Genomic DNA, 25,192 nt, shown 5'->3' with positions numbered 1-25,192 from the left:
CAACAAGCTCAAGAGAACGAAATCTTAGATGGAGGAGAAAAAAGCTACTATCACGGTTATGAAGAAAACAGCCAAATGAGGCAACTTCAATCAAACAACTTGTATCAGGTTAGAGAAGACAATGCATGAACACTCAATAGGTTTAAGCTAACCAAGCTAGAAGCATAACCAGAGCAGCTCAACAAAAGAGCAAGTTAGAGAAGAAAAAGGAATATTTTGCAGAAATCATAGTGGCTTATTATAATTAAATTTGAGTACAATAATAAAAGTACTATTTTTTGATTCTTGATCACAAGTTGATGGCAGATCTAGTTAATGGTTTTTACGACTTGTACAATAGATCAATGAATACGACAATGAAGGGTTAAACCATTAAAGTGAGCTATGATGAAATATGCATATGATGAAATTTAACCGATAAGTAATTAAACTACTAAAGTGAGCTATAAGTTATTTTAAGTTTTACATGGCATTGCATAAGAGATAGGATCAAACATACCTTAGTTAGCACTCAATTTAAAGTCCTCCTACAGTCATCAGTACTAACACCCAAGCTAAATACATGTACTTTCTCCAAAACCTGCAACATAGAAGCTGCGAAACATAATAAATTCAAAAGAATAGTTTGATTCGTTTATATTTAAAATTGAAAATTTTCAATGCATTATAATGATAACTCTTGTAGTGAAATAACATACCGTTTATGGTTATTTTAGATGATTTTCATCTCCACACTTAGTTTGTCCATAACTTTTTACTATACAAGTGAGAAAAAATATTATGTCTAACCAACATAAGAAATAGATTAAAACAAAGATAGCAATGAATATAACTAATAAAAACTCATACGATAGCGACGTCGCTTGCGAGGTTGGGCAGTCTCAGTAGCTTGAACTCCTTGCTGAATAAATACATATTGTACCTGCCATCTCTACTATTTTCTGCAATAATACGAATTTGATTATTATTATTACCTAACACCTCAATTGAATCAACCACAAACAAATCAATTAAATTATAATTCTCAATCGACAAGTTGACAATACCTGATCACTTGATCTCTCTAAAATTATATCTTCAGCAATCTTTTCAACCTATAATAAAAGAATATAAGACTTTATTCAAAAGATTAAAAGCTAACAAAATAACATATTTACGATACGTAACTCTGTGAAGAACAAATATTTGATTGTTGGATAAAAGGAATGCCACTTTTCCTCTATGAATTTTAATCTGTCTTTAAGATCACGTATTTCCTCTTTATCCCTTAAAATTTCTTCTTCCGGAACCATCCTTAGCCGCTGAGATGTGTTAATTGATGAGGTACCAAACATAGAAGAGTTGGCCGAATCCTACACCACGAACACGGCCATGCCGTTCTTTGCCTATCACTTCGCATAAGCATCAGTAGCTGCGCCACATTAAGCTTCCTCCTGAGCTACCAGTTTGTGAGACATCTACTTCTTTTTGGTTGAGTGCTCCAGCTTTTCCTATAGTATAGAAAGTATAAAACAATTATAATAAATTAGCTAAGAAAATATGACTTAATTTAATTACAGAGTCATATAAAACATCACAATTTTGTTTTTTGCTAATTCTGTAACAGGTTCTCCATTTTTTTCTTTTTGTGCATCACCACATATAGCTTTCCTCTTGTTGGAACTACTCCATTTTTCTCCTACACAATGTGTGCAAATATATTAGAACAACTTTAGTTAAGAACCAGGATCCAAAAAATTGATAAAAGAAGATATCAAATACCATATTATATGCATATTGCGCTATCGATTTTGAACCAGCTGCATAAAAGTCCATTTGCTGATCCTGTTATGTCGATCTTTCTACTTCGTTCCTACAATAATGTAAAAAAATACATTATATTGCTGATCCATGTTATGCCATAAAATACTTGCTAGCAATCTCATACAATTTCACAGCTACATATATACCAAGCAAACTAGTCAATCGTGGGCAAAAAAAATATATAATAGCACCAGTTTCTATAGTCTTATTCATAAAAAAAAAATTAGTATCTTACAAGTAATAAGTGAATTATGAAAATATTAGGATACCTTCCCTTCGTTGGAGAACCAAAAATCACAACGGTTATTAAATTGTGCACGATTAACCGAGGCCGGTGCCTTCATCAAAAATGGCATTTTTCTGTAGTGATTCATCAAAATATTTGATTTCAGCTCACACTTAAAGTTCTCCAAAGATCTCCTAGTTTTTCATTATGATGCGTTGAATCATTTCGCTCCGTCCTCGAATCTCTTGGTCTTTAGGGAATGAAAATTTTGACTGCAACCAAAAATCACTCTTTAAAGTTCTATATAGGTAATATTTAACTCAAAATAAATTAAGAAATAAGGAAAACTTATTGAATTAATACCTCAAGAATCTTCCAACAGTACTCCTTATATTTGGCATCCATTTTACCGCCAATTGAAGCAATCAATTGGTAGCAAGTTTGGCTTTCTGACTATAGTGCCCATAAACCGATGAAGAACACTCCTTCTGTATCAACAGGCTGAAGAAGCTGTTAAACTTTACAAAAATGCGCATTTCAGGTGGCAAATTCCATACGTCGGACATACGAGTAACAACCTCGTGTTTACGTGAACCTGAACTATCTATTAAAAAAAGAGATCATAACGTTAGAAGTAAAAATCATATTTGCATTATAGAAAGAAAAAGGTTTAATAGCAATCCTGATATATTACCTTCCACCACAATACTCAACTTCAGTATCAACAATTGGTCTACATCATCAACTGCTATATGTGAAGTTGCATTGTGTTGATGAGATGATAAGGATACTTGAGGCTGTGTAGGATGTTGTGTGGTGGTTCCTCTCTAGGCTGCCCTAGATCATCCTCAACAGAGCATACTTGAGCTTTCTCTTTGCCATATCTATATGAACTATATGAGATTTATATTCTAAAGCAGCAGCATCTTAGAACCATGGTTAAAAGGATACAACAACACTTTGGCACATGATTGTCAGGTACTGAATCTATTTGTAAGCTTATAAATTACGGCTTTAAGCGTAAAGAACGATAGAAAAATGATATACCATATATACAAAAGAAATCATGTTTGACATAAAATGTGACAGGATATTAGACATAAAAAGTAGCCATGTTTTTAGATAGATCGGAAAAGTATTAGAGGTGCTGTTTTTTGATAGATCCATGAAGAAAAACTAGTGTTTCAAACGCTATGAATCGTTGTTTAAATGTACCAAACATGTTTTATATCTGTTAACAGCAGGAAACATTTCGTTTGAAAAATTAGGAAATGGGGAGAACTATTCATTTATCCATTCATATGTCAAAATTCCAGAAACAGAAACTTCGAACAGATACAAACATGGACGCTCCAAGTTCAAAACATGGAATTACCAGAAGTGGTTTATAAGCTCCATAATAGATAAAAGAATTAAGAGAGAAGAAGAAAGAATCCCCAAAAAGAAAGACATAGTCAGAGAGACAGAAAAAGAAAGAGGAGGAAGTATCGCTATGAAAACAAGAACATCAAACTTTGATTTTGCAAGGTTAGTAGAATATCCTGGATCAACGGACACAAGTAAACGGATAGTACTTGATGTAACATTACACTACCAAAGCTAATATTTTCCCAGGGACTTGGAAAGAAAAGAAAAAAATATAATGAAAAGAAAACTCTACTGTAAACATTTCAAATCAGGTAGAGATATGTGCCAGCATCAAAAAGTAAATAAAAATCTATTTTACTCGAATGCAATTTACTAAGTAAACCTAATAGCGACAACACTATCCAAACAAGAACCAAATTACTAATCACTAAGGCATAGACAATGCAAGAACCTGGTTAAATAACAAGAATTAGATTTCTCAAATGACCCATAGTTCATTTGATTACTGTATTATGTTAAGGGAGCTTCAACCCTATGTAAGTTAGGTTCTGAATTGTCAGATATCACATTTTTTGTATAAGTTTCTTATTTGCAGAGCTTCTTATGAACGCCGGTACTTGAAGCTTGGAAGAAGTGGAGCATAGGTCCTTTTTCTATTCTGCGTTTTGTAATCTATAGTAATTAGTGATTGTGTGCATGATTGGATCATAACAGCTTATATCTAAGAGCATATATGAACATACTATTATTCTTCATGTTCTAGCGAATATCATAATGTATTTTATATATATATATATATATATATATATATATTATATATATATATATATATATATGTGTATATATATATATAGTTGAGCTAGAATACTCTCAAAAGCACCATGAAGGTGGTGCTTTTGAGTTTTTAGCCATTGGATGGAGAGATGATGGTGGTAGTTGGTGGTAGGCAGTGATAGGTGGGATAGTGTTTGATCCAAAGGCTATTAGTAATCAAGGAGTAGATCCAAGGGTTAGAAACCTAGAAGCACCAAGGGGTTGGTGCTATTCACTACAACAATATAGGCATATACCAGCGGTCAAAACTGCTGGAAAAGAATACAAAAACTGCTGGTAATATTTGCTCCAGCAATTCTAAAACTGTTGGTAAAAGTACAGATGACCGTTACAATATCCTTGCTGGTATAACATTTTTCCAGCACTTTTACTAACCACCGGTGAAGATGATCTTTAGCAACAGTTCTTAAACCGTCGTTAAAACTACAAGAAAAACACTGACGTAAGGCGCATGTACCGATAGTTTTTGACCGTTGGCAATTTGAAACTAATATGAAAAAAAAAACTAATATCAACAAATTGCAATAGGCTTTTCCATTTGATATTAATTGTAAAACCAACAATCTGTAATATCTAAAAAAAAAAAGGAGTCATATTACTAAATTGCAATAAAATAATACAATCATTCTTGAAACAAAACTATAAGCAATGATCTAGAGCAGTGATAAAATGCAACAAAATAAGTTTTTATGTTTTAATAGAAATCAATACAATAGAAAATTTATTTGAATCCCAAATGTTAGAAAGCTAAGAAAAAGGAAAGTGAAAAGCTCCAGCTAAACGTTCTTGAAATGCGAACGTCAAATCCTGCTTGTTGCTTCAATCTGTAACAAAAAAAATTGAAACATACAAGTTGCATAAGCTCATTCCAAAAAAAAATCTATCATAAATAACATATAGCAAAAAATAAAAGTATAAATAACAGCCATAAGAACTAAATCTTTTTAGTTCTAATTATTAATCAGGTCAAATTACGCAGCTTGATTGTCATTTAATTAGAAGTTAGCATAAATCTTCTCCTCAGAGCAGCATAAATATCACATCCTGAAAAACTTCTAAGGAAATATAGACCTTGACTGAACAAGAGTAAATCATAGGTGCATTTACCAATCCTCACAGCACAACAATTACTAACTTGACGAATTCACAACAGAAAATGATTATGTAGCCTCCATTTTCAGGCGGTTTGTGATGCACCACATATAGCTTTTCTCTTGTTGGAACTACTCTATTTTTCTCCTACATAATGTGTGCAAAATATATAGAACAACTTTAGTTAAGAAACCAGGATCCAAAAAATTGATAAAGGAAGATATCAAATACCATATTATATGCATATTGCGCTATCGATTTTGAACCAGCTGCATAAAAGTCTATTTGCTGATCCCTGTTATGTCGTTTCTTTCTACTTCGTTCCTACAATAATGTAAAAAAAGGGAAAACTTCAAAAATCTCCCCTGTGGTTTCACTTTTTTTCACTTTCGTACCCTGTGATTTAAAATGTATCAAATTAGTACTCTGTGCTTTCTCACTTTATCACTTTAGTACCCAGTGGTTTAAAATGTATCAAGTTAGTACCCTGTGGTTTTGCATTTTATCACTTTAGTACCTTGTGTTTTTTTTTTTTAAGTTAGTACCCTGTGATTTATATAAACCATAGGGTACTAAAGTGATAAAGTGCAAAACCACAGGGTACTAAAGTGATAAAGTGAGAAACCACAGGGTACTAACTTGATACATTTTAAACCACAGGGTACTAAAGTGATAAAGTGAGAAACCACAAGGTACTAACTTGATACATTTCAAACCACAGGGTACTAAAATAAAAACGTATGAAACCACAGGGGGGGTTTTTGAAGTTTTCCCTAAAAAAAAAATACATTATACTGTTGATCCATGTTATACCATAAAATACTTGCTAGCAATCTCATGCAATTTACAAGCTACATACCAAGCAAACTAGTCAATCGTGAGCAAAAAAACATATAGTAGCACTAGTTTCTATAGTCTTATTCATAAAAAAGTTATATATACCCCAGGTTAAAGATTGCCTTAGTTCCTACCAGGATCTGGTAAGAATAACCCCCACATACATACGAAAGCATTTTATCACCATTCATTTACATATTACATCAAAGCAATTTTTTAAAAAATTACTAGCACAAAGAACACTGCAAGGATATCAACAAGCAATTCAAATATAAACAAAAATAGAATACCGAGTGCTTCCGATAAGGAACATGCAAAGATATCAGGCTACTATTACAGTAAACGCAAGATTACAAATATCAAACTACAACAGCCACATATTATCTCTCAGATGTCTAATCATTCAAACATTCACTAGTCGCGTATTCACTTTCTATATGTTTATATCAGCTATTATGAGCGCAGCAAAAGTAATCAACAACCTTCTTTATCAAAATTTCCAAAAAGGAACTTAAAAGCACAAAATAACCTAAGGTTAAGAAGCTTGTGATTAAAGGAGATATTATTGCATACATTCGTGGCAGAAGAGCTTACTTTAGTGAATTTAAAGGGCGACGAGGGAGGTTATGCTCGCAGCGACTAAAGCACCCACCGGAACTATCCCTGTTATGTACATGGGAATTCTTGTTGGGAGTATGTGGACAGGCGAATTTCAGGGTACTTTGGGAGTTTTATGGGTCGTACGACGCGTCGTGTTTAACTGTTTGCCAAGCGCCGTTTGTACTTGCTCTGCACTAGGCTTAGGAGAAAGTCCGTGAATACGTGCTCATAGCCTGGCACTTTACCAAATCCTGCAACAACAACAAAAACTTTAAAAATCTGAAAACAGAAAAGCTCTATAACAGGGCATTGGCTCGAACTTCTTGTTATGCAGTAGCAATCATTTATGACTGGCATTTGTAGTGGCAGAATTCCTATCATTTGGTGGAACATCATTAGTCAATTAATTTAGCAATGAGTTGATATATATATATATATATATATATATATATATATATATATATATATATTCCAGAAAATGGATACACAGAGAGACGTAAGTTTTTCGTCGACGAGGAATGTCGATGACTAATCATGGAAGCACATCCAACCACCTTCTTTACATGACTTGGCCTACTCGCGCGTCAAAGACCTGCAGAAATTTAAATAGAATAAGGTTACTGAACAGGAGGAGCAAAGATTTTCAAATGTAAAAGAAAAGTTTTCGACAGCAATACAACTGTGAGAATTCTGTCAAATGGCTACAATGTAAAAAGTATGGGGACACCCTCACGAGGGCATTCTGAAATAAACACTCGAACTTCGCTTTTCTTTTTTTTTTTATTTTGACGCCCACATCAACTTTCATTCACTTTAACCAACAGTAATTTCGGCGCGTTGAAATGCAGGTTACATTAATGGCTCTGACTGCTTTTAAGCTAAAGGTGGTGGATTCCATTAGTACTTGAGAACCAATAGCTAATGAAGCTATCGATTTAAATGGAATCCTAAATTCACAAAAAAAAAAAAAAAATTCAAAGTTGAGGTGATGCACAGGAGCCTATCTTAAAATGGTCTATAATTGAGGGATCTCCAAACATATTTACCTATTTCCAGTTCATAGAATTGCACTGAGACTTAAAAAACAAAAAGAGCACATCAGAAGAATATACGTGATTCTATCTACTTTCAATTTTCAAATCAACAATAGAATTCATATAGAGTAGAAAATTGCAGTTCAAGAGAACCACTCATGACGCATGAGGAATCTCGGTAGATAGATTTGTTCTTGAAGAGGGGGAAAAAGCTGATTCTTCACAGGGCAAACAGCTTTTCAAGCAGGAAATTAGATGGAAAGATGGCATGCACAAGTGATCTGAATAATGAATTATAATAAGCCAAATGATATTGACTAATATACAAATTCAGGCAATCCAATTAACCATATACACCTAAGAATTAATTCTTACAGACTCATACAGTATTACAAGTTTTATCTCAGGCGCCATATTTCATGTACGTACGGAGAAAATGATAGATCGTGCAGTAAGGCACTGTTTGGAGTTTTGGCAGAATCTGAGACCAACCAGTTTGAGTTGGTGCAGATCCAAAACTAGGGATCTTAAAACCAATTCAAATCATTTAAATGCTCAAAATAACTCTAAAGAAAGATTAGCTTTAGAATGTACGGATCAGAGATAAGTTTAAAATGCAAAATTCTACTCATTTATAGATAGGGATGAATGGGTACGGATACCCGGAATTTTATCCAAACTGATCGTAAGCGAGAGCTAATTCGTGGCATTTTTCGCTTCCATCAACCAATAATGGCTTGGCTACTGCAGAAGATAGATGGTTTATGCATAAGTACGATCTTCTTCTTTGATTCAAAAATGAAAATGGGTACCACCATAACATTGAAATTTGAATATTTAATGTGCAGTCCACATGCACACAACATATACCAATTCTAATACTCAATTTTATATCAAGTACTTACAAGGTGCAGTGTTACAAAATAATTCAAAGTAATCCTATCAAGGATACGCAGAACTTAATTGAAGAGCATAAATATGTGCTGGGGATGCTCAAAAAAAGTACCAGAGAAGGAAGCAAGCAAGAGGAATATCAACAGGATTTATCGTGTCCTGCTTACATATGCTATTCAATAGATGAGATACCCAAATACACTTTTGTAGATCCTATAGTAAACGTGTAAGAGATGCATCAAAAGGTTGATGGGCCTAGATGGTTAGATTCAATGAGCTCTTGTATCTTGAAACCTAAATAATCTCACACAGCTTAATAAATCAGTGTTAATGAAGCACAAAAAAGGCCTAAATTTCAGTTTCGAAATAAATTTAAAAGAGATCAGCATGTAGATGATCAAATATTGTCAAAAAACTGGATAATATCTCCCACAAGCGAATCCAAAAATTAACTCCTGAAACCCCGATTACGAACACTTTGGCTTAATTGAGAAGCTATTCGAGATCAAAGCCAAAAATGAAAGAAAAATCAATAGCTCACCTCTCCCGATCGTGGAATCGTGTGTAGATCCAAGTAAGAAATCGCCCGGAGAAGGCGATTGAGTGCGAAATCTCCGAAAATCCCAATCTCTTGAAGCGGCTCAAGCTTCATGGTAGAGATCTCCGATTTGAAAATAAAGAGGAGAGAGAGAGAGAGAGAGAGAGAGAGAGAGAGAGATCAGAGCAAATTATTAAAGGGTTCAAAGAAGTTCATCTGAGCGAAGTACCTTTGAGCGTCTCTAAGAGCTCTTTCTCCCTCTCTTCCAGTTTCTGCTTCTCATAGGCGACGTCCTTCTCCGCCTCCTCAGTCTCTTCAGTGCCAAAAACATCGCCCGTCTCCTCATCCTCCCCCAATGTCCACGGCTTGTACCCCTCAACCGTTCCCCACTCTTCCTCTCCGACGCCTCCCCCTCCTTCCTTCAAGGCGACCTCCCGATCAATGTCCTCGAACACATCGCCCTTACTGTCCGCCGCGGCGCCCTCCGCCCACGGATCGCCGCTTCCGCCGGTGAATCCCTTCACGACGTCCTCCACCGCCTCCGATACGAAGACCTCCTCGCCGCCCTCGGCGATGTCCCCGAAGACGGAGTCGACCTCGTCGAACTCCGGAGAGAGCTTCCAGGTCCCGTCATCGTCATCGCCCCCGTCGCCTCGAGAGGCCGAGAAGAATCTCAGCGATCGGAGGAGGAAGCTCCAAGTGGGGTCGCGACCAGAGAAAGGGAGGCAAGGATTGGGGCGTGGCGGTGGAGGAAGGGGAGAGGAGGAAGAGGAGGACGACAATAGGGTTAGGGTTTGTAGGCGGAGGGGGAGTGGCCGGGAAAAGAGTTAGCGGAGCATCGTTGGAGGAGGAGGAAGATGACCATTTAGAAGGTCTAGGGTTTTAGAGGTTTTCTTCCGTTGGGTTCTATTGACCTCTACGGTAGTGTAGATGGACTGGACCGGATTTGGACCGAGCAAACACTAAGCCAGCTCAAATCCCCGCAATTATTTGAAATATAGGGAGAGCTAATGTGAAAAGTGTTTATTGCCCAAGGTTGGCCCATGGCCCAATTGATGGAAAAAGATAATAAAATATAGTTTCATTGGTCCAATTTTATTTATAAATTTGAAAATTATCATCATATATACCAGCGGTTTAGTAACTGCTGCAATAAAAATAAAAAGCGCTGGTATAATATACTTTTAGCGGCAGTTAGCCTAATTGCTGGTAAAAAAACTGTTAGAAGAAGCTCTATTTGTTGTAGTGTCTAAAAGTATTCTAGCTTAATTATATAATATATAGAATTGAGATAGAATATATAAAATTGATCTAGAATACTTTTAGAAGCATCAACGCCTTNAAGCCTCTCCAAGCACAAGGAAGGAATGAAGAAGATGGAAAGCTCTTTCTCTTCTTCTTCTTCTTCTTCTTCCTCTTCTCCTTCTTCTTCTTCTTCTTCTTCTTTTCTTTCTAGAGAGAGAGAGGGGTGGGTTTTGGGTTCACACGGTTGAGGGAGAGGGAGAGAAAGACCTAATCCCCCATTCTATACACTCTAATAAGTGCAAAATTGCACTTAAGCCCCTCAACAAAGCCTCTCTTGCAACAGCCCGAACTGGGCATTTTCGGGGTTCGGGGACCGGTCTCTACATGAGGGACCGGTCTCTGAGAGACCGGTCTCTCTACCTGGGACCGGTCCCAGAGAGACCTCCAGCCCAGACTTAGCCAATTTTCAGCTTCGTCCGTTTTCGCTCCGTTTTCGCCCGTTTTCGTTCGTTTGACCTCCGATTCGTCTCAAATCGAACCGAGACTCTCCAAACATGTTTTCAAACATGTTTTCATCATCTTTCCATCCTCGCTAATGCCGGATTTAACTCACGGCCCAACTTAGCCTTTCGGGTCCGTTTTAGCGCCTACGCGTACCGACAACGCCCGAATGCTTCCGGACCTCACCGGGACCTCACCGAAACCATTCAAACGGCTCTCCAATCAAATGTACACCGTAACTTCATAGTTTTAGAAGTCCGGTACCTTACACCGGCGGCGTCGGCGACCGAACCCACTGGGAACTATATTTATATAGTTCTCACCCCGTGTGGTTCTGGGGTACAGGTACACATAGAGGCGGGCCGGGCGAGGATCGCGGCAAGGGTATAGCGCCCTAAGTGAGCATAGTTAGTAGCTTTCCTTTATGCATTAGAGTACCCTCGTGTACCAGATGTTTTGGATAGATATTGGAAAGCCATGAGGTATTTTGAGAACATGTATTTACATTTGGAAGATGGAAATGTAATATATTCAAATGATGTAAATGTTGAATGATTGTATTAGCTAGATGTACTCTCTTTACACACTTGTATTTCACTCGTGGTTCTTGCTCTTAGCTATTATGCACTTGTGTGCATCGTATTGATCATGTATGTTAATTAAGCATTCCCTGGGCGCTTAACTGTACATGATCTGGTTGTTTGGCCTTGGGCGGACAAGAGAGGTGCTGTCCGTTCGGCGTCTGTTCGACGCGCCTGAACCGGACCAAATTGGTAGCGGGCTCGGGGCGTGACAAGTAATGGATCTCGAGTAGCACCTGGAGCAAGAACTCTTAGCGACAACCTATCCAAACAAGAACCAAATTACTAATCACTAAGGCATAGACAATGCAAGAACCTGGTTAGAATTAACAAGAATTGGATTTCTCAAATGACTCCATAGTTCATTTGATTACTGCTATTATGTTAAGGGGAGCTTCAACCCTATGTAAGTTAGGTTCTGAAGTTGTCAGGATATCACATTTTGTTGTATAAGTTTCTCTCCGAATTGCCAATAGCAAGAAAGTCTAGTCGTTCTTACTTTGCAGAGCTTCTTATGAACGGGTACTTGAAGCTTGGAAGAAGTGGTAGCATAGGTCCTTTTTTCTAGTTCTGCGTTTTTGTAATCTATAGTAATTAGTGATTGGTGCATGATGTGAGATATAACAGCTTATACTTCTAAGCTTTTACATCTATTATTTTGTTCATGTCTGAAAACTTCCATCTTAACATAGTACTTACTGTACTTACTATGGATGAATTGTCAGTTTTTTTTTCCTTAATTAGAATCACACTGGATAAGTGACCTCACAAATCCATCTGGCATAATTTTAGACACATTCCCCAACTCAAGCACCTATAATATTACTCAAAGCCCGGTGAACAAAATTGATGGTATACATATATAGGTTAAAAAGCTCTGCTCTACTTTTCAGATTGAAAGATATACATATATAGGTTAAAAAGTGCGGAGAGAAGAGGACAGGGGAAAAGAAGGATGTTGATTTTAGACAGATACCTGCAATCGGATGACGAACTCTTCCTCCTTGTCGAAGTAGAAGTCGTTGAACTTATATAAGCGCCTTATATCATAAAAAGCTAACATAAAGAGCAATATACTTTATGAGAAGGTGAAGAGCTCAAAAATTAGGCAAGAATAAATTGTGATGAAAGAGATATATGAACTGAACCTTAAGTTATAAATCAGCAGGGCCTATTCGGATCCACGAATATCTTGTTTAGTATGCATCTTCAATTTACTCAAGGGGCATGTTGTAATTTGTAATTAGTAGATGGAGATTATGGAAGGATGCCTACAATCAAATATATTTTATATCCTGCCTCTAATTTATGTTTCACAGAATATGATATGATAAATCTCCTCGTCAGTGGAATTTGCTATCTCGAAAACAGAGAAGCCGGAATTATTAACTATTCACTGTAGCTAAAAATCTATTCTCTTGGTTGCATTCACAAATCAAATTCTATAACACACACATTACCATTATCATCAGATGACATCAGATAACCTGTTCCGGCATCCAAACAAGCCCATAAAATCTGTGGATACGAAATTATGGATAGCTATGCCTATGCACCTTCTACACACGTTCAATTAAAAACTGCAATCAACTACATTTCCATAGCGGTAAAAAAGAAATATCAAATTCACATGAAGCCCTAACTAAACATCAATTCCTGCGGCCTCTGATCCAGTACTAAACACTAGGAAATATGATCTAACCTGTTTAAGGAACATAGATTAAAACACTTCGTCTCAGATGGAGGGAGAGAATAACTGAGTACCTTACACACTACAACAGCTAGAACAAACAGGCACAATTGAACATTGAATAAGCATATTGAACATAAAAAATTAATTACTTTCACTTTGTAATTCAATGAACAGGATACATTGCTGCATCCACAAAATTCATGAAGCAATCTTATGATAAATCATACTTCAATTGCCATGCATTACTATCACTGTTTATCAAAAGATGGAAAATATCACAAGAGTTATGCAAAATTGACCACGATCCAAAAATCTTATCTACCATGAATATAAACAACCAAGGCAATCAGAAGCAATAAATATAAACAACAAATTCTAGTAATTCACACAGCAATGAATATAAACAACCAAGGCAATCAGAAGCAAAACCCAATTTTGTGAACAAAGAAGCAACTTATAACTCACTTTAGCTAGAATGGCACGTATTTTCCATATCACCATCTGACTCGGAGTTGTTGCTATACTCCTCTTCTAACGGTAGGTTTTCATGAGAAGGTGCTTCACTAATTGTGGTTCCATCCGCATCATCTCTAGTCCAGTCTAGATTTTCATTCAAGCTTTCCAGCATACTTGTTATATCGATATTATATGGTAGATTATCACAATGACTATTCTCATTATCTTCACAAGTTTCATGACTACCAATATCAAACACATCCCTAGGCTTAGCTTTTACAACAGTAAGCCAATCTTTGTTTCTTTGATCTTCTATATAGTATACTTGCCTTGCCTGAGATGCCAAAATAAAAGGTTCATCATTCGATTTTGCGCCTGTATGGATCAAGTATGAAAAATTTACGAGAACTAATCCAAATTCATCTATCTTGTGCCCCTTATTTGATGTAACATCAGCCCAGTCGCACTTGAATAAAATAAATCGCAATTTATCATAATAGTTCAACTCAATTATATCGCTTAAAATACCATAGTAAGTTAAGCCTCCTTCAGTTTCCACTGAAACTCCACTATTTTGAGTCTTCATATTACTTTCATAATTTTTGGTGCGAAATTTGGTGCCATTTATAATATATCCCCGAAAGCTTCTACACAAATTGTTTGGGCCATGAGCCAACCATTTTATCTTCTCCGTGAACCGGTCATCCTTTCCACCATCGGAATTCATAACCTACCATATTGTAAAGCCTATAAGTACAAAATGAAACATCAAATTCCTAATTGAATAATATTAGGAAGCATGTAAATAAATAAATACTTACATACGATTGAAACCAATCAACAAAGTTCTCCATATGAATTTTATTTATAACAGCTTCACTTGGGCGGGTTCCACGCTTTTGTCTTTTTATTATATCCTTATGAATACTTAAACAAAATAAAAGAGTATTATTAGTAAGACATCATAAGTGAACTAGTATGCAAGGCTTATGTAATATCAAAACTAACCTTCGAAAAGGATTTATTTCATTACTATTAAATAGTACATATCTATGTGCTTGCATCCATGTTTTTTGATCAAGATGAATGTGTGATGTTGCCCCAATTGAACCGTCAATATTTCTTGCAGGTCGATTGAATATGGTTTCGACAGAATCTAAATATCTCGAACAAAACGTCATACACTCCTCTACTAAATATCCCTCAGCTATTGAGCCCTCCGGATGGGCTTTATTACGTACATCAGACTTGAGATCAAAAAGAAACCTATAGGTTAGAAACATAATAATTAAAGACTAACAAAAAAAAAAAGAGGCAATAGGTCTTTAAGAATAAATGTGAAAACTTTTGAATAGAAATTTCTAACCTCTCAATTGGATACATCCAACGGTATTGAACCGGTCCTGCGATTTTTGCTTCCGTAGCCAAGTGAGTTACCAAATGGACAATAATCGTAAAAAATGATGGGGGGAAGATTCTTTCAAGATGGCATAATGTCTCCACACTTCGAGATTCTAGACGCTCAAGCTCTTGTACATTCAAGGTTTTAGAACATAGCTCGCGAAAAATACAACATAAATCAATTAAAGGTGCAACTACTACCTTCGGCAAAGCACCACGCAATGCTACGACAAGTAGCTGTTGCATCAGAATATGAGAATCATGGCTTTTCAATCCTGTAATCTTATGCTGCTTGAGTTGAATACATCGTGATATGTTTGATGAGTAACCATCTGGTACTTTTACATTCTTTAAAACTTTTAAGAACTCATCCCTATCTTTCAGAGACATAACGAAACAAGCTGGTGGTAGATATATCTTATTTGAATCAACACTTTGAGGGTGAAGTTCATGTCGTATACCGATGTCTTGTAGATCACATCGTGCCTTCAAATTATCTTTAGTTTTACCATCAAGATTCAACAATGTACCAAGAATATTGTCACTTACATTCTTTTCCACGTGCATGACATCAAGATTATGACGGATAAGAAGATGTTCCCAATAAGGCAATGTAAAGAATATACTCCTTTTCTTCCATGGTTGCAACTTTTCATGTACGCCTCGTTTCCTCTTACCTTTTGTTGAATTAACATACTTACCAAAATTGCATTCAATATCTTTAGTTTGTTGCAAAATATCACTTCCGGATAGCANCGGATAGCATTTTAGGTGCTGCTTCCATCTCTTGAGTGCCATCAAATGACATTCTATCCTTTCGAAATCTATGATTGTTATGTAGGAACCGCCTATGTCCCATAAAACAATATTTACCTCCATATTTTAGCCATCGATAGTGAGTACTATAGTTACAAGAAGGGCAAGCAAGAGCACCTTTGGTATTCCACCCAGACAAATCACCATAAGCTCGAAAGTCATTAATTGTCCACAATAAAGCAGCATGCATTTGAAAGGTTTCTCCACTAGAGTAATCATAAGTTTCAATTCCAAACTCCCACAATTCTTTAAGTTTATCAATTAAAGGTTGTAAATACACAGCAATATTAGTAGAAGGTGAGTTTGGGCCTGATATTAGCAAAGACAAGATGAAAGAAGATCGTTTCATACATATCCATGGTGGTAAGTTATATGGGATCAAGATAACAGGCCAACAACTATAACTAGCACTCATCATTCGAAAAGGGTTAAAGCCATCAGTAGCTAAACCAAGTCTGACATTACGATGATCCAATGAAAAGTGCACATATTGCTTATCAAAAGCTTTCCATGCCGGTGAATCAGCAGGATGCCTCATAACACCATCATTTCTGCGACCCTCAGCGTGCCATTTCATTAAAGAAGCAGTTTTAGAAGACGTGAACAACCTTTGTAGTCTTGGCTTTAGAGGAAAACCACCTTAAAACTTTTGCAGGTTTTTTCTTCCTAGTAGATTCCTCTTCCACATCTACTTTAGGACTTGCCTCTTCAGGTTTCCATCTTGAAGCACCACATGTTGGACAAAAATTAGCACATGTATTATCTTTCCAAAATAATACACAGCCGTTAGGACAAGCATGAATTTTTTCATATTTAAGTCCTAAGTCCATAATATACTTTTTAGCCTTGTAGGAATCTTCTGGCAATCTAGAACCAGAAGGAAGCATATTCCTCAACACTTCAAGCAACATAGTAAATGACTTGTTACTCTACCCATTAAGATACTTCAAATGGTATAGAACCAAAATTGCTATTAATTTACTGTATTTCTCACACCCCTCATACAGTGGTAGTTCTGCATCTTCAAGCAAGGTAAAAAACTTTCTAGCATCTTCATTCATCCCTTCTGTAGATTGTTGTGTAAATTGTTGTACATCAGGACCTTCACTTGATGACTCATGGAAACAATCATCACCTCCAGCTTCTTCTAGAGTTTGATTATTAATTTAAAAAACTTCACTTAACATATCATGCATATTAGCATTTACATTAGGGACTTCATAGTTATAGATTTTACTAGTGCCCTTTGATGCTTCTCCAAATGCAGATGCTGTCACGTCCCGCTATCGCCACTTTGGTCGATCCGGGCCCGTACACAGACGCCGAACGTGGAGTCCAATCTTATGGAAGGTTTGGTCGAAGATTCTCACGTTCAAGTCGAGTTGCTCTGAGCTTCTGGACGACGCTTCTTTTTAAGGTTTAAACGTAGTTAAGCTGATTCATTTGCAGTTTATCAAGGCTTTAACTCCATATCAAATGATTAATCGGTAAAATTCGAAATTTCGTTCAAGGTGTCTCAAATTTCCCCATTAATCGTCGGTTGTTTCGAGGAGAAATGACGACATTTGTGGAGGATTAAGTCAAGCTTCGTGATTGTGTTTTTCTACAGGTTTAAGTTGTATTTTGGCCTTTGATCTCTCTTTAGCTCAACTAATGGAGAGATTTTGACTTTAAGTCGAAGGGGACCGTCATTGGAGTATCTTTGTGTGGTTTCGAGGAGAAAGGGTGCAAGGTTTCTGAAGGGAACTCAGAGGCTTGGTCGCTCGTTGCTCGCGCCGCGCTTTAACCGCGTTTTGCTGCTGAAGATACATCTCTCTCTTTTAAGGATCTCTCTCTCTCTCTTCTTCCATTTTCTTCGGAAGAGTCTTGAGATCGTCGGAGGAGACTCGTAGGGTCCAGTACGGCCCCAGTTCATCTATCCCTGTTCTCCACTTTAATGGTTTTATCGGAACGACGGTGCTTAACGGTGACACATGGCCATGTGGTATCGCCGACATGGCCATGTCGTTCGTCTTTTCCGACTAAAGCGGACAAGTTACGCAAAAGAGTGAAAAGCGTAAGGTTAGTAGGAGATTGAATAGGTTTTTGAACAAGATTGGAAAATCTTGTACATCCTCACTAGGTGTGTGGTAAGGTGTATGAGCTTGAGGCGTTAAACGTTTTCAAGTCACATAATGTTGACTCCACCTAGTAAACTTCGGCACCCGTTCAATGAAGTCGTCGTTTGACTCCATTCGAGTAAGGCATAACCTAATATCAGGTTAATTAACGATATTTTACCTAATTCAATTCTCGATACAACGACTTTAAAGTCTAAACCCCGATAACTCGTCCTTTGGTCAATTCTCTTTCTTGAGAACTCGTAACCATGTCGATCACTCCATTTAACTACAAATAAGGACTTAGTTCATCACATAATCGATGTAACGCTGACTAACATTCATCGATTTCAACTCCAATCGTAAACTTAATTACGACTTTCGACACTTCAAGTTTACGACTTTAGTCGTAACTTCTGAACTATAATTCCGACTCCTTTGATTGAGTCATCATTTTGTTCTATTTTCCACTAATCAACGAGATCGTCTTAGACTAACGAGTTCTTCTCCACTTAACGACTTTTAAGTCGTACTCTGATCAAAGTCGAACTACGACTTTAGTCGTAACCCGACTAAACATAGGAATTTGTTATTACATATGTATATGTACCTATGAACCTTAACCTTTCCGATTGAACATTTCATACTCATAACTGAGACCAAATTAGGGAGGATCAGAATATACTTACTATTAATTAGCACAAGCTTTCAGATTTAACTGAAAAGCTGTCCAGCCGCTGCACGATTAATGCCATCTCTGGCAAGATCAAGCTAACCGTGACTCAGCGCTCATGATCAACAGCTGCGTGAGGCTCTGTAACTAGAGTCAACTAACTGTGGTGATGTCCACCCACCACGATAGGCTTCAGAAACTTAGTGGAAAGTACAGATACCAAAAGGTAACTCGTATAATGAACATAAGTACGTAGTATCCCATCACTATAATACGTTCACTATCAACTTATACACTTACAAATAGTTACAACTCTTTTACACTTGAATCTTACACCTGTATCTTGGGATACTTACATACCTGATATTGTTATCATTTGAACCACTGTAAGTTGATCTCTAAACCAATCGTAGCTCTTTACCTTAACACTTTGATCATATTTCTTGATCAATCTCATTTCACACTGTCACAAACAGTCAACTTAGGAGATTTCCCCCTAGTCTAGTATGAGTGTAAACAAACCAAGTTCACCCCAGCGAGGGGGAACCTGCTACTCGAGGCCTCATCAGTAGAAATGACCTGGTCCTCCAACGCAGAGGGGATCAACTGTCAGGGCAGCCCACGTCCAACGCAGAGGGGCTATAAACCCTATCATAGTCACTCACTAACAATTGGTTTTCCCAATTGGTTACTTAACCCATTTAAGTCATTTTTCGTACGTACGTATAAATGTCAAAAGGATATAACGAAAGAAAGTCGAACATGTCCGTAACATCATCAATGTACATGTCAACCAATGATAGACACAATGAAAAAAACGGATGTATACGGACTTATCTGGATCACCCACTCAGCCGCTCCAGCCGCCGGCTTGGGTGACCCTTGAAAGAACATCAAGAGTGTGGTGATAGGTATGTCCAAGGTCACGCTCACAACACCGGCTCCTAGCACCGTTCCCGGGACGTCGAATCGATCGACTGTGGTTTCAAAATCGTCAATGGTAAAACTCAAGTACATAGTAGATAAAACTACATGACTCTGTACAATTACTTACATAACATTTCGTACATATATTGATTTACAAAGTCAATATGTCAAGCCCATTTTCAAAATTTAATGACACTTAAAAAGACATATCGATCGAATGATAGTGAACACTAACAACGAACGGGAGCACGTTCGGTACATATAACTTTACAATAGGACCTTTAACAAATAAAGAAATATGTACATAAGCAACAACAACTCGGAACCCGCCTATCTCCTCCAAGACAGNATATGGATGACACTATGCAAATATCAACTTATTGGAGGTTCAATTTTGCCTGGATTACTAAAGGCTATCTACAACAAAAAAATAATGTAACAACCAGGTTCTATTGGTTAACTACTTTAGTCAAATTAAAGAAAAAAGGAAGTAAAACTCAAAAATGGGCATGCATGAATACTCAAAATAATGGCAAGTGCGAATGCCGACAACTTTGTCCTTAAACATAATTATTTATCAGTTATTTCAGAAGTGACAAGCAATTATTTATAAAATAAAATGATTCCATTTTTTTCATAACTACAAGATAAAATGAGGAAATAGATGCTGCACTTCCGAATACAAACAAGGTTAAGGGATGTAAATCTGAATTCTGATTTAACAAGCACTTTCGAATACAAACAAGGTTTTTATTGCAGTAATTGCCTGATTAAATTAATAAATAAAAGCCTCATCCAAACCCTGCAGGCATATATATATCTGCGTAATTAACTACACCTAGGCATCATCATCATCATCATCATCATCATTACAAAGTAAATGTATAATCACATTACATCAGGCTCCACCAATAAATTAATGAATCTTAATTGAATAACAAAGTAGAGAAACTATAGTGCAGCCTAGCTCCGTTCATATTATCCCCTGAATCTCAATTACATTAATTGAACCTAGGATTCTACTTCATAAAAAATTAAGCGGAGAACTAATTACAATGGTACAACCAAACATGCTTCAGTACAAACTCAAGAACTCAAGAACAGTGCATACATATTTGCAAAGTTTGAGCTTTGCTCGTTGATGTATAGATAGTATTTTTTTTTTAAAAAAAAAAAAAACCTGACACGGTCCATATTTATGAGGAAATTAGAAAAAAAAATAAAAATTATATGACTGAAAATTATAAATCTGTTTTTTAATTCTTAAAAATTTATTAATATATATAATTTTGTAGGATAACATATTTTACTTTTGAAGTAATTTATTTTATTTAAAAAAAAAACTTAAAAGGCCGAATATAATTTTCCTTTTAGATATTAGATCATACTCCTTTTCTTTTAAATATTATTTATTTTTAAAATAAATTTTAAAAATAAATTAAATAAGATATTTATACATCCAAATAAAACATAAATAAAAGCATGGAAAAATGTTTATCTACCTATTAAATCATATCTCAATCAAACCGGTGCCATCAAAGCCATGATTATTCCTTACGGGATGAGAAGAAATGGTTTTTAAATCATGCTTCTCAGCTGTTCCCTACCATCACAAAGACTCTTTTCTATATAGTAGCTCAGGAAATCCGAGGTTTGATTCTTTTTAAGCTTCTCATCTCATTTAATTCTCCCTAATTTAATTCAAGTTTAATCAGGTCTAAACGCAGAAATGAGGAGAAACACAATTCTTTTAATGCAAACTACACATCTAGAAGCAGATACATGCAGAAACTGATACAAGTTCTTCCAGAAAAATAAAAGAAGATCAATAGCTCACCTCTCCCACGCGATCGTGGAATCGTGTGTAGATCCGGGTGAGAAATCGCTCGGAGAAGGCGATTGAGCTCGAAATCTCCGAAAATCCCAGCCTCTTGAAGCGGCGGAGATCTCCGATTTGAAAAAAAAAGGAAAGCTCAGAGATGGAGAGCTCGTGGTGGAGATCGTGGAGATCTCCGAAAATCTCTGGGTAGAGCTCAGAGATAGAGATCGAGGGGAGAGAGAGATAGAGAGAGAGAGAGAGAGAGAGAGAGAGAGAGGGGTTATTTGAAATATAAGGAGAGCCCAAGGTTGGCCCATGGCCCAATTGATGGAAAAAATTAATAAAACATAGTCCATTGGTCCAATATTATTTATAAATTTGAGAATTATCAGCATATATACCAGCGGTTTAGTAACTGCTGCAATAAAAATAAAAAGCGCTGGTATAATATACTTTTAGTGGCAGTTAGCCTAATTATTGGTAAAAAAACTGTCGGAAGAAGCTCTATTTGTTGTAGTGATATATAGCAGCTAATCACTTGTGATGCACCAAAATGCATAATGTCAGTCTAAACTTCAACAAAAAATAAGAAAAAAGAAATTCACGAGTACTTTACTAAACAAAATGTGACTCGTCTTTTAATCCATTGAGTTCTTAAGTAAACAAAATATGATTCTTGTCTTTCACTGGTTGCATTTAAACGGTTCGCCCATGAAGATTGGTTTGTGGTTCATAACTTGAATTTGATGACCGATTGTTAGAAGAAGAACAATTTGCACTACCATGATCTACAACCTGAAAGTAAAAAATGCAATAAATTTATATTAGTTCAAACAATAGTAATGAGTTGATAGAAAATACGAAATACAAGAAAAAATATTCTAAAATTTCTTGCCTGCAGGTTAATCGATGGACCGGATGTAGGTGATGGGGATCCTAGATTCTCCTCAGGAAATTTTTTAGATATTAATGCTTGTAGACGTTCCACTTCTTTTTGTAAGCCTTTCATCTCCCCTTTTAGTTTGTCCACCTCTCTTAACCGTTCGTCGCTTGAAGAAGCTTGATTGTTTGAAGGCAATCCCCAACAATTCAGCCGATAGTAGCTAGTTAGCGTAGGTCCCAAGCCTAAGCCCTTCATACGGCCATTGCGCTCGGGCCCTATGTGTTTTGTAAATAGCTCTTCAATCAACTCACTAGTTGGCTCAATACCTTGGGAGACAACTCCATCCAATTCTTTACACGCAGCATTCTGATCAATTTTAAAATTGTTTTCTCATGAAACCATCAAATAACATTAAAAAAATTATTTAAAAATAACAAATAAATAAACTTTTATACTTACTACTTTTCTTTCTGTATCAGAATCAACAAATTCTCCAGTTTTTTTCTTATGCACAACCTCCCAAAACGTTAGTCTATCCGGTTCCTTTCCATATTCCTTTTCCTACAAAATTAACCACAAAAATATTAGATTATCATCCAGCAAAAACTACAAAATATAAATTTCAGTAAAAAGGACCATTAAATAATAGAGTACAACTTTCGTGGCTCATTCATACCAACATCCCATATATACATTTCAATTGAGAGTATGCTTCAAAGAAAGAGCATAGAAAACACAGCTTCTTCATAAAGCTGTGAAAACAGCAAAAGAATATCATCTTCCAAGTATGTTTGCCTGGAAAGCCTACTAACAGCCGCCTGATTTGCACTCCTCAAGGGGAAACGAAATAAAGTGCCCGAAAAAGGGGCTGTCATGTTACACCCAAAAGCACAATACGGTAAAAATTGATCTCTATATAGTGTAATAGCTGAAGAGTTAACAAAGTCGAGGCGTTTCCCCGGATTTGAAGCAGAAACATTGGGAAGGTATGCACCTTGGGGATCAAATAATACAATATATTTGCTGCTTGCAAAAGATGGCAAGTCTGTCAGGTGATACATCGAGTTAAAACCAACCCTATATAACAAATTCAGAAGAAAAGAGAAAACAGTCATGATAGACAGAACAATACTAAACAGTCAAAGACATATATTAGATGCAAGAAATCAAGTGTAGCATATGCAGATTCAACATTCTTACTAAGTCCTCCGAAACAGTACTTGATTATGAGCAAAATCAAACTATTTTTTCATGAATAAAGGAGTCTTTTTAACTGAAAAAAATATATATATCAAAAGAAGAGGAAACATAAGAAAACAACACAATATAGAATCCTTATGAAAGGAGAAGTAACAAAAGCAAAGAATTTCAGATTAGATCACGCTGAGCAAAACCAACAAAATAGTAACAACAGTTTCCGTATGTTGATCAGGTCCAAGCCACTCAAAACCTATAAAATAGCTAAAATAGCATCTGCTTGCTTCTGGAGTAACTAGGGGGGCAATATGTGAACACAATGACCTGAACAGGAACCAATTATTTGTTGTTAACAGGGGTTTAATTGATCAACAGGTTGGAATTTGAATTTCGATCTAGAACTAATAGAAAAATAGCAACCTTATTGTCTAAACTACTAAAATGTACATCTATGGATAAGTGCTTACAATTAATACCTTCACATTCAATTCTGATCCAAACTATGTTAAATGTTCTCTTGAAACATGAGAGTGGGTCAAATTTCTTCTATTTCAAACAGAACGACGAAAAAAATTTCTTCTCTGTCAAGTCACCAAATTATCAAAAGTCGAAAAAAATAATAACGGTAGACAATCATTTCCTTCCTTCGCCTTGCATGGCTTTTTCTACCGGATGTGTGAGCATTCTTTTGTTTCCTTGAATTTGCAGTATTTGCTTCACAAAGTTTCTATTCACCGAAAAAATAATAAGTTAGTTAAACATAACTATAAGTTAAAAATAGAAGTTCTAAAGTAAAGATATCAAGATTAGTAGAAAAAAAATTGCAACATTGCTCTTCTCTGTACACCATTCTGATACCATTCTACACCATTGATCTTCAATGACGTCTTGTGGTACATTAGCCATTATCTCATTTACGGACTTTTCTTTTGGAAGAAAATATTCTTATTTTAATTCACTCTTATAGTCTCTCCATTTCTTGTTCAATGATGCTAGAACCCAATCTCTTGTACCAATCGGATATGAAAATTTTGACTGCTTACCATGTATATAGATATTAGAATAAAAATAAAAAACATAAAAGCAATAATATTCAAGATAGAAGTACAAAGCAAATAGACAACAGTGAGTAAATGAATATATACCTCAATAAGCTTAAGCATTTTATCTTTATATGAATTAAGTGCTTTATTATCCCATCTAGAAATATCTAGAGGTGCATATCGTCCATTCTTTGCAATAACTCCCAAAAATGAGCTAAGCACAGCTCCTTCTTCAGTACATGGACATCCATACTTGTTTACTTCAACTTTTATCCTTTCCTCTTCAGCCAAATTCCATATATCTGCCATTGTAGTTCGTCCTCGCTTTCTACGATGCTGTCCATTGTCACCTAAAAAGCAAATAATATTTTTTAAAAGAAAAGAAAGAAAGAAGAGCATAAACTAAATTGCTATTGTTAAAAAAATTACCGACAATCCAAACGCCTCGCCCTTCTTGTGCATCACTTTGTTGCTCGTTGTTGCTTTGATCCTCATTACCGATATGAGGTTGTGAAGAAGAAGCTGATTGCTGTCCTTGTGATGATCGTTGCTCTTGTTCAAGTGATTGCTCTTGCGTGGTCTCATTTTAAGAGTTAATGCTCACTATTTTGCAATTGCGTAACCTTCTAGAT

General features: G+C 36.2%; 2 protein-coding genes and 2 long non-coding RNA genes across 6 annotated transcripts in view; all 4 read right to left on the bottom strand.

The window, feature by feature from the left end:
• LOC109711525 overlaps window positions 1–2,551 on the bottom strand; it is a 14,161-nt gene extending 11,610 nt beyond the window's left edge. Inside the window, exon 1 of the long non-coding RNA XR_002216633.1 lies at window positions 2,415–2,551. This is a non-coding gene — a long non-coding RNA (uncharacterized LOC109711525). The remainder of the gene's footprint in view (window positions 1–2,414) is intronic.
• Window positions 571–904, bottom strand: LOC109711524. Its single transcript, XR_002216632.1, has 3 exons — window positions 850–904; window positions 699–757; window positions 571–594 (listed from the first exon to the last, which is right to left on the bottom strand). It is a non-coding gene; the product is annotated as an uncharacterized LOC109711524 (long non-coding RNA).
• On the bottom strand, window positions 2,808–15,852 carry LOC109711523. Of its 3 annotated transcripts, none has more exons than XM_020234626.1 (6): window positions 15,069–15,852; window positions 14,711–14,968; window positions 14,524–14,629; window positions 13,712–14,449; window positions 12,530–12,609; window positions 2,808–2,913 (listed from the first exon to the last, which is right to left on the bottom strand). In XM_020234626.1, the coding sequence occupies exons 1-4, from the start codon at window positions 15,668–15,670 to the stop codon at window positions 14,426–14,428; spliced, it is 990 nt and encodes a 329-aa protein (XP_020090215.1). In that variant the 5' UTR covers window positions 15,671–15,852; the 3' UTR covers window positions 2,808–2,913; window positions 12,530–12,609; window positions 13,712–14,425. The 3 variants fall into 3 exon arrangements, with proteins under 3 accessions (XP_020090215.1, XP_020090211.1, XP_020090214.1); XM_020234622.1 differs by having other exon boundaries at window positions 13,712–14,432; XM_020234625.1 differs by having other exon boundaries at window positions 14,528–14,629.
• LOC109711645 lies at window positions 22,134–24,425 on the bottom strand. The gene is made up of 5 exons (XM_020234790.1): window positions 24,346–24,425; window positions 24,152–24,244; window positions 22,780–22,881; window positions 22,333–22,686; window positions 22,134–22,232 (listed from the first exon to the last, which is right to left on the bottom strand). The coding sequence occupies exons 1-5, from the start codon at window positions 24,421–24,423 to the stop codon at window positions 22,134–22,136; spliced, it is 726 nt and encodes a 241-aa protein (XP_020090379.1). The 5' UTR covers window positions 24,424–24,425.

Source organism: Ananas comosus, linkage group 6 (assembly GCF_001540865.1).
Source record: "Ananas comosus cultivar F153 linkage group 6, ASM154086v1, whole genome shotgun sequence".
NCBI lineage: Eukaryota > Viridiplantae > Streptophyta > Magnoliopsida > Poales > Bromeliaceae > Ananas > Ananas comosus.
The sequence above is the reverse complement of the archived record's forward strand: the minus strand, read 5'-3'. Positions and strand labels throughout refer to the sequence as shown.